This window comes from Erythrolamprus reginae, chromosome 3, assembly GCF_031021105.1.
Source record: "Erythrolamprus reginae isolate rEryReg1 chromosome 3, rEryReg1.hap1, whole genome shotgun sequence".
In the NCBI taxonomy this organism is placed as follows: Eukaryota; Metazoa; Chordata; class Lepidosauria; order Squamata; family Dipsadidae; genus Erythrolamprus; species Erythrolamprus reginae.
Window position 1 is genome coordinate 251669224 of NC_091952.1, and position 14122 is coordinate 251683345.

General features: G+C 38.7%; 2 protein-coding genes across 2 annotated transcripts; both read right to left on the reverse strand.

Annotated features, from left to right (window-relative positions):
• Nucleotides 1-367: 367 nt before the first annotated feature.
• LOC139166020 (mas-related G-protein coupled receptor member H-like) lies at nt 368-8819 on the reverse strand. The gene is made up of 3 exons (XM_070749280.1): nt 8756-8819; nt 6236-6362; nt 368-1426 (listed from the first exon to the last, which is right to left on the reverse strand). The coding sequence occupies exon 3, from the start codon at nt 1354-1356 to the stop codon at nt 427-429; it is 930 nt and encodes a 309-aa protein (XP_070605381.1). The 5' UTR covers nt 1357-1426; nt 6236-6362; nt 8756-8819; the 3' UTR covers nt 368-426.
• Nucleotides 8820-12765: 3946 nt separating this feature from the next.
• LOC139165514 (mas-related G-protein coupled receptor member H-like) lies at nt 12766-13699 on the reverse strand. The gene is given in 2 exon segments (XM_070748692.1): nt 12766-13044; nt 13046-13699. Coding segments are annotated over 2 exon segments (933 nt in total).
• Between the last annotated feature and the right edge of the window lie 423 nt (nt 13700-14122).

Below are 14122 nucleotides of genomic sequence, written 5' to 3' on the forward strand. Positions count from 1 at the left end.
AATTCATATTAAGTGCTTTATATATTGTTTCAAATTAATATCCTATATAGTGAAGAAGGTAATAGTAATTATTCAAATTCCAAAATGTCCACACACTAACTCATTTCTTTCCATTTTTTTGTTGCGATTTATCTTTCTCTCTGGTGGTACAATATATGTTTACCAATTTTAATATTAATTCAACAAGTCCAGTTTATTCTGTAATATAATTGTGATTTCCCAAAATTACTATTTATTTGTATAAATAGTTATATTTAAATGTTTAATATCTTTAAATAAAAGTTTGTTCATTTTCTATATTGATTATCATGAAGACATACTTTTTTTGAGACACACAAAAGATGTTTATATTTTATTTTTGGATCAGGAAAGACATTTTTGCAGCCAAGCAACATCTAGGATTGGAGACAGGTTAAAATGATGCTTTTACAGAAGGGTTGAAACTCTGTTTGTAGCATTCTCTGGGCTTTCAGGAGGTTCATCTTCCCTGAAGACTCTTTGAAAAACGACCTTGATGCTCTCTCTGGTCTGAGCTCGTTTCTTTCTCCCAACCAAATAATAGATTATTGGGTTAACACTGCTGTTTAGACAAGCACCCAAATTCATGTACCAATTGAAGGAAAAACTTCGGTAAAAATATCTATCATAAGCAATAGAGAACCCGTAAATATTTAATGGAAGATTAAAAATAAGGAAACAGAGAAGAGTAATTAAGATCATCACTAACAGTCGTCCACGTTTCATCTGTTTAGGTTTAATACAAATTTTGACGAATAGGATTACAGTAGAAGCTGTGATCAATGGAAGGCAAAGCACGTAAGTCACAATTAAAGAGATATTTAAAAAGTCATCATAATAAAATACATAATTCAGAATGTTTTGAATTCCTTCCAGGAGGACAGAGAGGATCCAGAGGAAGGCACAGACAGCAGAGGACAAACGTTTTGGCCGGGAACAGCGATGCCAGATTGGGAAGAGGACACACACACACCGGTCAATGCTGATGGCTGTCAGAAGAAAGAGACTATTGATATACATGATGCGAGTGAGCCAACCTATGTGAATCCAAAAATTGGTAAACAAAGTAATTCCTTGTGACATACAGACTATAAAATAATATATGCAAGATATAGCCAAAAATAAAAGAAAACCAAAGTCAGCAATAGCCAAATTAAGAATCAACACAGTGAAAGGGTTCCTCTTAATCTGGAAGCCAAGTAGCCAGATTACAATTCCATTTAGTGGGACGCCAATACAGCAGATGATTAATATAAATATAATAAAAAAAGGCACAGGTTTGACCTCAATCTCCATAATTGGTAGAAGTGATGTATATTCAGAATACTCTGCTCTCATACTTCACACTGGAATCCACAAAGAGACTTTTGTAATGCAGCAATAATCTCTGCTTCTTGAATGGATGTTCCTATTAGAAGAAAAGAAAGAAGAGCAAATTCAATCATTCCTCCATAATTATATTGTCATATCTAGCTCATTTAACAACAGCAACAATAATAGAAACATAGAAACATAGAAGATTGACGGCAGAAAAAGATCGCATGGTCCATCTAGTCTGCCCTTATACCATTTCTTGTATTTTATTTTAGGATGGATATATGTTTATCCCAGGCATGTTTAAATTCAGTTATGGGGATTTACCAACCACGTCTGCTGGAAGTTTGTTCCAAGCATCTACTACTCTTTCAGTAAAATAATATTTTCTCATAATACTTCTAATCTTTCCCCCAACTAACCTCAGATTGTGCCCCCTTGTTCTTGTGTTCACTTTCCTATTAAAAACACTTCCCTCCTGAACCTTATTTAACCCTTTAACGCATTGAAATGTTTCGATCATGTCCCCCCTTTTCCTTCTGTCCTCCAGACTATACAGATTGAATTCATGAAATCTTTCCTGATAAGTTTTTTGATTAAGACCTTCCACCATTTTTGTAGCCCATCTTTGGACCTGTTCAATTTTATCACTAGCTTTTTGTAGATGAGCTCTCCGCAACTGAACACAGTATTCCAAATGTTATTTTACATTTGGAAACATTAAACTGCAGTTTCTATTGCTTTGACCACTTATCTAGTAAAGCTAAATCATTTGCCATATTATAGACGCCTCCAGGAACATCAACCCTATAGCACACTTTAGAGTCATCGGCAAATAGGCAAACCTTCCCTACCAAACCTTCTCCTATGTCACTCACAAAGATATTAAAAAGAATAGGACCCAAAACAGACCCTTTTGGCACACCGCTTGTAACAAGGCTCTGCTTAGAATACTCGCCATTAACAACAACCCTCTGATATCTACGCTTCAGCCAACTGAAAATCCACTGAACTATCCAGGGATTAAGTCCAATATTCACTAATTTATCTATCAGCTCTTTATGTGGAACAGTATCAAAGGCTTTGCTGAAGTCCAGATAGGCAATATCCATGGCACCACCTTCATCCAACACCTTTGTGACATAGTCAAAGAAATCAATGAGATTAGTCTGACATGATTTGCCTTCAGTAAAGCCATTCTGGTTTGGGTCCAATAAGTTATTGTTTTTAGGTGCTGATTTTTCCTCTTTTTGAGTAGAGTCTCCATCATTTTAACTATAACTGATGTCAACCTAACTGGCCTGTAGTTACCAGCTTCTTCTCTACTGCCCTTCTTGTGGGTAGGCACAACACTGGCCATTCTCCAATCATCAGGAACATGTCCTGTTAACAGGGATTGGTTAAACAAATCATTCAGGGGGGCAGCAATCACATATCTGAGTTCTGTAAGAATTCTGGGGTGGATGCCATCAGGACCCATTACCTTATTTGTCTTTTATCGTTCAAGTTCTTCTAAGACATCGGCTTCTAAGATCACTGGAGTTGAATCCCTACAGCTGGAAGCAATGCTACATCCACCCATAGTATTATATTGTAAGCTGACTTCTGAGAAAACTGAACAGAAGTAGCTATTCAAATGGTCAGCGACCTCCTTATTCCCATCATTGTATGTATTATGTCCAGTACTAAGCTTTGTGATGCTGCAGTTTTTCTTCTTCCTATCACTAATATATCTGAAAAAGGTTTTATTCCCTTTCTTCACAGATTTGGCAATTTCTTCCTCTTTTGAGGCTTTAGCAGCATATATTATCTGTTTCGCCTCCTTCTGTCTCATTTTATATACCTCTCTGTCAGCTATACTTCCAGACTCTTTATATCTCCTATAGGCAGCCTTTTTTTCATTGACTATAGCCCTTACATCATTACTAAACCATAGCGGTTTCTTCTTCCTTTTACCCTTAGTTATTTGCCTTACATACAGTCCACAGGGTTTTAAGATGGCCTTCTTTAATACAGTCCATTGGGCACTTGCTCCTGCCATTTTATCCCTGCCCTTTAATTCATTATTTAAATATTCACCCATTTTATTGAAATTTGTTTTTCTGAAATCCAGTACTTTGGTTGTAGTATAGGATTGCTCACAATTGGTTTTTACATCAAACCACAAACATAGGTGGTCACTGCAACCTAAGTTTTCTCCCACCTTAACCTCTGAAACCTGGTTCCCATTCGTAAAAACTAAATCTAGAATATTCTCCCCTCTAGTTGGTGTCTTAACCAGCTGTGCCAGAGCTGCTCCTGTAAGGGCCTCTACTATATTCTTACTTTTTCATGTAAGGGCACTGGGGATATTCCAGTCAACAACAGGCATGTTGAAATCACCCATAACCACAATATCTCCCTTTACTGCCATTTGGGTAATTTCATCCACCATCTTTTTGTCATAATCCTCAGATTGCCCCGGAGGCCTATAGATCACCCCCAATCTAATGACAGAACCCTCTTTAGTTTGCATGCAAACCCATAGAGTCTCCAGCTCTTTACATGTATTTTGAATTCGTGTTGCTTTTAGATTTTCCTTAACATTAATGGCTACTCCACCTCTGCTTCTCTCTACTCTATCCTTCTTATACAATGTATATCCTGGTATGGATATTTCCCAATCATTGAAGTCCTTAAACCATGTCTCAGTTATGGCAACCAGATCCAAATTATCTCTAGATATTATCGCCTATCATATGTCTAGATCAGCGTTTCCCAACCGGTGTGCCGCGGCACAGTGGTGTGCCACGAGACACTGTCAGGTGTGCCGCGGCGAGAGGCGGTGGAGGAGAGTGGGCGGATCGGGCGGGCAATGGGGCAGGGCGGAGAAGCCAGGGGCGCGTTTGGCCGGAGGCACCGTGGGGAGGCAGGGGCAGCCGCGGCTCCCTTTACTCCTACTGCCGCACCACCCTGCCCCTGCTCCCCACGGTGCCTCCGGCCAAACACGCCCCTGGCTTCTCCGTCCTGCCCCATTGCCTGCCCGATCCGCCCACTCTTCTCCGCCACCACCTCCTGCTTTGGGGCGAGGAATCCGAGAGTCCGGGACTGTGTGGCTTTGCGCCATGAAGAGAAAACGGCCGACTTTTCCCTGCTGCCGTTTTCTCTTCATGGCGCAAAGCCAGGGCCGCCGCTAGACGGGTACTACAGGGAGCGCGCTACCGGGCCCCGGGCAAATTGGGGCCCGCAGTCAGCGGCTCCTTGCACTGAGCTCCCGCTCGCAGCTGTCCCCTGGCTCCTGCTCGATGCCACGGTTTTCGGCGCTGTCCTGCTGGGCCCCAAAGACGGAAGGCAGGAAGGAGGAGAGCTCCATTCTTCTCGCCTTTTTCCCACCTTCCTTCTTTGGGGCACAGCAGGACAGCGCCGAAAACCGCGGCATCGAGCAGAAGCCGGGGGACAGCTGCGAGCGGGAGCCCCAGGAGGGAAGTACCGGCAGCGCCCCGCCCAGCTGAAGCTTCACTGGCGTCGGCGGCAAATGTCCTTTGTGGCCCGGTGGGAGGGGGGAGCTGCAGCGGCCGCAGGCAGTCGCAGGGAGATGGCTGCGGCGAGAGGGAGCTCCAGGCGGTGGCAAGAGGGAGCGCTTTCTCTCTCTCTCAGCTGACTGCAAGCAGGAGCCCTGACGTGGCGGTCAATTGAGAGAGAGAGAGAAAGAAAGAAAGAGAGACATATAAGAGAGGCAGAGAGAGAGAGAAAGAGAGACATAGCAAGAAAGAGAGACAGCAAGAGAGGCAGAGAAAGAGAGAGAGAAAGAGAGACATAGCAAGAGAGGCAGAGAGAGAGAAAAAGAGAGACATAGCAAGAGAGGCAGAGAGAGAGAAAAAGAAAGAGAGACATAGCAAGAGAAAAAGAGAGACTTAGCAACAGAGGCAGAGAGAGAAAGAGAAAGAAAGAGAGACATAGCAAGAGAGACAGAGAGAGAGAGAAAGAGAGACATAGCAAGAGAGAGAGAGAGAAAGAGGGACATAGCAAGAGAGGCAGAGAAAGAGAGACAGCAAGAGAGGCAGAGAAAGAGAGACATAGCAAGAGAGGCAGAGAGAGAGAAAAAGAAAGAGAGACATAGCAAGAGAAAAAGAGAGACTTAGCAAGAGAGGCAGAGAGAAAGAGAAAGAAAGAGAGACATATAAGAGAGGCAGAGAGAGAGAGAAAGAGAGACATAGCAAGAGAGGCAGAGAAAGAGAGACAGAGCAAGAAAGAGAGACAGCAAGAGAGGCAGAGAAAGAGAGAGAAAGAGACATAGCAAGAAAGGCAGAGAGAGAGAAAAAGAAAGAGAGACATAGCAAGAGAAAAAGAGAGACTTAGCAAGAGAGGCAGAGAGAGAGAGAAAGAGAAAGAAAGAGAGACATATAAGAGAGGCAGAGAGAGAGAGAAAGAGAGACATAGCAGGAGAGGCAGAGAGAGAGAGAAAGAGAAGGAAAGAGAGATAGCAAGAGAGGCAAAGAGAAAGAAAGAGACATATAGCAAGACAGTGAAAGAGAGAGAGAAAAAAGCAAGAAAGAGATAGCAAGAGAGACAGAGAGAGAGAGCAAGGGAGAGAGAAAGACAGAGGAAGGGAAGGAGGGAGAGAGAAAGAGAGCAAAAAAGAGAGGAAGAAAGAAAGACGGATGGAGAGAGAGAAAGAAGGGAAGGAAGGAAAAGAGAGAAAGAGGGAAAAATAGAGCAAAAGGGAGGAAGAGAGAGGGGTTTTTTGTCCAAACTTTTCTTTAGCCCGCCCCCCCCCCTTCAATGTTCCCCAGGATTTTGAAAATATGAATAAGGTTGGGAAAAAAGGTTGGGAAACACTGGTCTAGATAATATATATTGATATAATAACATCAGTAGATGACAAGGATCCCTTCTATAAACAATAAAGTGAGGCATAACTTACAGAAACTCATAACAGAAAAGTTGTAACTCGCATCAGGTAGAATGTTGGAGTTTCTCAACATCTGGTGCCAAGTAGATTATAAGACACAAAACTGTTGGCTAAGCAATCATGTCCAGCAACTGCAGGACTAATGGAAGAAATGATAGAAAAGAAAGTAATAAAATAAAAAATTATTACCAGAAGTAATAAGTGTGCTTAAATGTATTCCCAAAACATTTGAATCTTCACTTAAAACACCATCAACATTGACAAAATCACCATCAATCAATTGCAAAAGGCAGAATTTGTTATGAAAACCTGCACATTGTGACAATTCTGTTGACACCATCAAACTATCACATCTGCCTGTCTCAGGTTCTTGGGAAGAACTGGATAGATATGTAAAACCACCAAATCCAATCTGAATATCTGGCCAATTGATTATAAGTATAATTTATTAAGCTAGGATCTAGCTGACTCTGATTCACTGCACAATTCAGAACAATGAAACATTTTAAAATACAATAAAATCAATCAAAAAAATAGAATAGAATAGAATAGAATTTTATTGGCCAAGTGTGATAGGACACACAAGGAATTTGTCTTGGTGCATATGCTCTCAGTGTACATAAAATAAAATATACATTTGTCAAGAATCATGTGGTATGACACTTAATGATTGTCATAGGGGTCAAATAAGCAATGAAGAAGCAATATTAATAAAAATCTTAGGATATAAGCAACAAGTTACAGTCATACAGTCAATATGGGAGGTTGGCAGCAATTGCTTTTTCTGCAGTTCTGATTGTCCTCTGAAGTCTGTGTCGATCCTGTTGGGCTGCAGCACCAAACCAGACAGTTATAGAGGTGCAGATGACAGACTCAATGATTCCTCTGTAGAACTGTATCAGCAGCTCCTTGGGCAGTTTGAGCTTCCTGAGCTGGCACAGAAAGAACATTCTTTGTTGTGCTTTTTTGATGATGTTTTTTATGTTAGGTGACCATTTTAGGTCTTGAGTTATGATAGAACCTAGAAATATATCCCCTTAGGGGGATAGCTGCTTCCACTATCCACAAAATATGTCTATTTTTTAAATCATGTGATAGAAGCTTAATTGCACTGTTCAGCTTTCAGGACATTTTTCTAAGCAATCGGGAAGCCTCTTCTGTTTTGATTGATTGATTTGTTTGTTTGTTTGTTTGTTTGTTTGTTTGTATGCCGCCCCTCTCCGCAGACTCGGGGTGGCTAACAACAGTAATAAAACAGTATATGACAATAATCCAATATTAAAAACTGTTAATAACCCATTATATAAAAACCAAACATACATACAGACATACCATGCATAAAATTGTAAAGGCCTAGGGGGAAAGTCTATCTCAATTCCCCCATGCCTGGTGGCAGTGGTGGGTTTTAAGCAGCTTACGAAAGGTAAGGAGGGTGGGGGCAAGTCTAATCTCTGGGGGGAGTTGGTTCCAGAGGGCCGGGGCCACCACAGAGAAGGCTCTTCCCCTGGGTCCCGCCAAGCGACATTGATGGTATTAGGGTACCCCTTGGCACATTCTAGTCATTTTGTCTTAGCTGAAGCACAGAGGAATATAAAAGAGGACAGAATCTGTAGAGGAAATACACAGATGAACATTCACTGCTAATTGAAGCTCTTTCTGCTTAAATCCACGGAGGTCTCCATCTATTTACATTGTTTCTGATGTAAAAATGGATTTTATGCACAATATGTGTGTACCATATTTGTGGAGGAGACAATGGAGAATGAAGAAAACTAAATCCACTCTGCTCTAATCATCTGAGATACGATCTGGCAAAATTAACCATGTTCAACTTGCAGAATTGAATTTTTGCTTCTTGCAAGAATTTTGATAACAAAATCTTAATCAAAACCCTAAGAAAAATTATGACTAATTCTAAATTGTGTGAGAGCTAGAGATAACCTGTTTGGTCTGTGGTTAGTTAAGGCAGTGCGTAGAAACTGGGGACTGAGTTCTTTTATTGTTTTATTGTTTTTTCATCTTTAAAAACATCAAAACATGTTTTTCACATATCTACTTCCAAATTTCATACTTTAAAAATCTACATATATATTTACAATATATCATATCTTTCCATTTTTAGTCTTTTCCATGTTGTCATGCTGTTTTTCTCTTATTTTTCCCATCCAGTTGTAGCATTTCATCTAAATTTTATCCGACTCATTTTGTCCTTTCAATTCTATTGTCAATCTGTCCATTTCAGCACACCTGTATATTTTATCAATCAATACATTTTCCACCTCAGACACCAAAATCAGCTGGGTGACTTTGCGCCAGTCACCTTCTCACAACCCAACCCAAATAACTAAATAAATTAAATTAAAAGCTGAATAACAAACTGGGAGTGAGATTTTACATTTAGCCATAGAGTTCTGTGGTGTTAACTATACCATCTTAATAATCCCCCAAGTCCTATTCTGAACTAAAGAACTGAAAAGGTATTTGAAAATAACAATTATCACCATTCAAGTGCTACCTTTACTCATGACGTACCTGTTGAAGATAGGAAGAATCTCCAGGGGAGACAAGCAGTTCTGACATGAGGTTCCTGGAGTCTGTCAGTTGAAGCAATTGGAACAGAGAATTTATGTAGCCCAAGCCACAAAGTTATGTAGAAAAACAACCTCAGGGGACTTGCTGAATATTACAAATTAAAATTTTCACACGCCTGATTTCCGGAAAAAGTACTTAAATATGGGAACTTAATTTGGAAGAAGGAACAACCTAAAAAACAAAATCTGGCTGAAAAGCAGCTCAGTTTGGATGTGAAGTTTATTATTATTTAGATAATATTTTCATTTTCCTAAGCTAAGGCAATCCATTCTGCTGATATCTAAAACAAGCGTGAACTTGTTCAATCGTTTCTGCAGCAAAATTTGCAAGTTTCATGGACTTGCTCTTTTAAAAAAATAATAATAATAATCTTTATTAAGTTTCTACATGTAAAAACAATCTAAACAAAACATACAGAGAAAAAAAAGGAAGAAAAATGAAGGAAACTAGATAAATATATAGAACATATAGAGCATTCAATTTCAGTGATGTCCGATATATGCAGATAGATACCGGTAGTTATTTTCTTATCATTAGTTAATATTTTCTTTCACTACATACATATATTTATTTGTCAACCATATTGTTGACTATCTCTATCAAGCGACCTAATATTATGTATTTTTTATCTAGTATGTGGAAATGTGTATTTATTTTTTTTAGTTCTGAGCCATCTTACCAATTTTCCCATATTTTGTAAAATTCAGATTTTTCTTTCTCCTGTAATTCCAAAGTCACTTTGGTCATTTCTGTGCACTCAAGGACCTTAATTATGAAGTTTAAAGTTGTGGGGGCTCTTTCTGTTTTCCAATTTTGCGCATATAGGAATCTTGCTGCCTTTACAATATTGTCTTCATTTTTAAATTTCTGCCTTGCAATTCCAAGAAGCAAATGTTCAGGTTTTAAAAGGAATGTCTGTGCCACAATTTGCTCTAGATAGCTTTTCATTTTGCGCCAATTTTTTTTAGCAAGTGGGCAAGTCCACTGTAAGTGGTAGTAGGTCCCTATTTCCCTTTTGCATTTCCAACATAGTGGTGAAACGTTTGGATACAGTTTGTTGAGTCGTGCTAGGTGTGTGTGTGTGTGTGTGCCAGTGGTAAAACGTTTTATATAAGTTTTCTTTGTATGATGTTGCTAGCGTTAATTTGTAGTTTGTGTTCCAAATTTTTTCCCATGGACTTGCTCCTAATTTATACATATATTTGTGACATATAAAGTCCTTCATGGCATCGGACCAGAATACCTCCGGAACCGCCTTCTACCATACGAATCCCAGTGACTGATTGGGGTCCCATAGAGTTGGCCTTCTCCGAGACCCGTCGACGAAGCAATGTCGTCTGGCGGGACCCAGGGGAAGAGCCTTCTCTGTGGCGGCCCCGACCCTCTGGAACCAACTCCCCCCGGAGATTAGAATTGCCCCCACCCTCCCTGTCTTTTGTAAACTACTTAAAACCCACCTCTGCCACCAGGCTTGGGAGCCTGAGACGTCTCCCCCGGGCCTCTACAGTTTATGTATAGTATGTTTGTGTGTATGTTTTCTTTCTAATAAGGGGTTTTTAGTGATTTTTAATTATTAGATTTGTTATATATTGTTTTGTTGTTGTAGTGAGCAGCCCTGAGTCCGCGGAGAGGGGCAGCATACAAATCTAAATAATAATATTAATAATAATAATAATAATAATAATAATAATAATAATAATAATAATTATTATTATTATTATTATTATTATTATTATTATTATTATTATTATTATTATTATTATTATCAGACTTGCTAATTTTTGAAGCATATTTGTAGATTAAAATAAAATCCTTACATGATCCATTAGGGGTTTTATGAAAGAAGCAAGTTGACTCCTAGCTCTGTTCAAAAATCCATTGCTCCTTAAGAGTTTTAATTCTCCTGAAACTCAATGCTGAATTCATGATATTTATTTATTTATTGATTGATTGATTGATTGATTGATTGGTTTTGTCCAATACACAATGAGGGTTTTAGTGGGTATACACATAGTAACATACATGATGAAGGTTATAGAGGAGATACTCATAGTAAAATATATCTAAGAAAGAATAGAAGAGAAGATATAGGAATAGAACATATCAATGAAAGAATAGAAGAAGAGCTATAGGAATAGAAGAAAGGTATAGGAGATATAGGAGAGCAATAGGACAGCGGACGGAATGCACGCTAGTGCACTTGTACTCGCCCCTTACTGACCTCTTAGGAATCTGGATAGGTCAACCATGGATAATCTGAGTGTAAAGTGTTGGGGGTTTGGGGATGACACTATGGAGTCTGGTAATGAGTTCCACGCTTTGACAACACAGTTACTGAAGTAGTATTTTTTACAGTCAAGTTTGGATTTGTTAATACTAAATTTAAATCTGTTGTGTGCTCTTGTGCAGTTTTGGCTGAAGCTGCAGTAGTCGCCGACAGGCAGGATGTTGCAGCATATGATCTTGTGGGCAATACTTAGATCATGTTTAAAGCATCTTAGTTCTAAGCTTTCTAGGCCCAGGATTGAAAGTCTAGTCTCGTAGGGTCTTCTATTTCGAGTGGAGGAGTGAAGGGCTCTTCTGGTGAAGTATCTTTGGACATTTTCAAGGGTGTCAATGTCTGAGGTTATTTTGTTATATTTATTATTATTTATTAGATTTGTATGCCGCCCGTCTCCGAAGACTCGGAGCAGCGATATGGATTCCAAACAGATGAGTTGTATTCGAGGATGGGTCTGGCGAACGTTTTGTAAGCTCTGGTAAGTAGTGAGAGATTGCCAGAGCAGAAGCTATGTAGGATTAGGTTTACAACTCTTGAAGCCTTCTTGGCTATATTGTTGCAGTGGGCTTTGGCACTTAAATCTTTTGTTATTAGTATACCAAGGTCTTTAACCGAGTGGGGGTTATCTGTGATAATTTGATTATTCAGTTCGTATTTGGAGTTCAAATTCTTTTTCCCAATGTGTAGGACAGAGCATTTGCTGGTTGAGATTTGGAGTTGCCATGGTTTAAGGGTTACACCAGCTGGAACGGTTGATTTCTGTGTTGTGCACATGAACATAGCAGGGGTGGGTTCCACTTGGTCACCGGTTCACATCATGAGCTTGAAAAATGAACTCAATGAACTCTACAAGGAGGAGGAGGAGGAGGAAGTTGCGGTCACCTTTCCTTCCCTCTTGCTACTCCGATCCCTATGTTTCTCATAACTAAATGCCCCCTTAAATTCCACATTTACCTATATTTACAGTAAAATATCAATTCATATTAAATGCTTTATATATTGTTTCAAATTAATATCCTATACAGTGAATAGAATAGAATAGAATAGAATAGAATTTTTTTATTGGCCAAGTGTGATTGTACACACAAGGAATTTGTCTTGCTGCATATACTCTCAGCGTACATAAAATAAAATATACATTTGTCAAGAATCATGTGGTACAACACTTAATGATTGTCATAGGGGTCAAAAAAGCAATGAAGAAGCAATATTAATAAAAATCTTAGGATATAAGCAACAAGTTACAGTCATGCAGTCAACATGGGAGGAAATGGGTGAAAGGAATGATGAGAAAAACTAGTAGAATAGAAGTGCAAATTTAGTAGAAAGTCTGACAGTGTGGAGGGAATTATTTGTTTAGTAGCGTGATGGTGTGAAGAAGGTAAATAGTACTTATTCAAATTCCAAAATTTCCACACACTAATTCATTTCATTCATTTTCATTGAGATTTCTCTTTCTCTCTGGTGGTACAAATATATATTTACCAATTTTAAATTTAATTCATCAACTTCAGTTTATACCATTCTGTAACATAATTGTGATTTCCCAACATTACCATCTATTTATATAAATAGTTATATTTAAATGTTTAAGACCTTTAAATAAAAGCTTGTTTCTTTTCCATATTGATTATCCTGAAAACATACTTTTGAGGCACAGAAAACATGTTTATATTTTTGTATCAAGAAAGACATTTTTGCAGCCGAGTGACATCCAACATTGGAGACAAGTTAAAATTATGCTTTTACAGAGAGGTTGAAACTCTGTAGCATTTTCTGGGCTTTCAGGAGGTTCATCTTCCCTGAAGACTCTTTGAAAAACGACCTTGATGCTCTGTCTGGTCTGAGCTCGTTTCTTTCTCCCCACCAGATAATAGATTATTGGATTAACACTACTGTTTAGGGAAGCCCCCAGAATTATGAACAAATTTAAGTCCAAACTTTGGAAAATAAGAATCATAGAAGCCGTAAATATTTAATGGCAGATTAAAAATAAGGAAACAGAGAAGAGTAATTAAGATCATCACTAACAGTCGTCGACGTTTCATCTGTTTAGGTTTCAGACAAATTTTGATGAATAGGATCACAGTAGAGGCTGTGATCAATGGGAGGCAAAGAATAGAAGTCACAATTAAAGAGAGACGGAAGGAGAAACCATAAACAGTTAAATAATTCAGAATGTTTGGAATTACTTCCAGGAGGAAAGAGCTGATCCAGAAGAAGGCACATATAGCAGAGGACAAACGTTTTGGCCGAGAACAGCGATGCCAGATTGGGAAAAGGACACACACACACCGATCAATGCTGATGGCTGTCAGAAGAAAGATACTATTGATATACATTATGTGAATGAGCCAATTTGTGATGCCGAAGAAAGTAGATACGACAGAATAGTTAAAACTTGTTAGCACTAAAGGTATAAAATGACAAATACAATATATAGCCAAAAATGAAAGAAGTCCATAGTCAGCAATAGCCAAATTAAGAATCAACACAGTGAAAGGGTTCCTCTTAATCTGGAAGCCAAGTAGCCAGATCACAATTCCATTTAATGGGATTCCAATACAGCAGATGATTAAGAGTGTTATAACAAGAGTATACATATTTTTGTGCGCAATCTAAATAATTGATAGAAGTGCTGGATGCTCAGAATACTTTGCTCTAGTACTTCACACTGAAATCCACCAAGAGGTTTTTGTAATGCAGCAATAATCTCTGATTTTCGAATGGAAGTTCCTATTAGAAGAAAAGAAAGAAGTGCAGATTCAATCATTCCTCCATAATTATCATATTATCATGACTAGGTCCTATAACAACAACAACAACAATTATAAGAAGAGGGTCTCCTCTATAAACAATAAAGTAATGCATAACTTACGGAAACCCATAACAGACAAGCTGTCACTCACATCAAGTAGAATGTTGTAGTTTCTCGACATCTGGTGCCAAGAAGATTAGAGGACTCAAAACTGTTGGCTAAGCAGTCATGTACTACAGGACTAATTGAAGAAATGACATAAAAGAAA

Excerpts from the sequence above, each read along its gene's own strand:
- LOC139166020 (XM_070749280.1), bottom strand. The coding sequence starts at position 1,356 with ATGAGAGCAGAGTATTCTGAATATACATCACTTCTACCAATTATGGAG.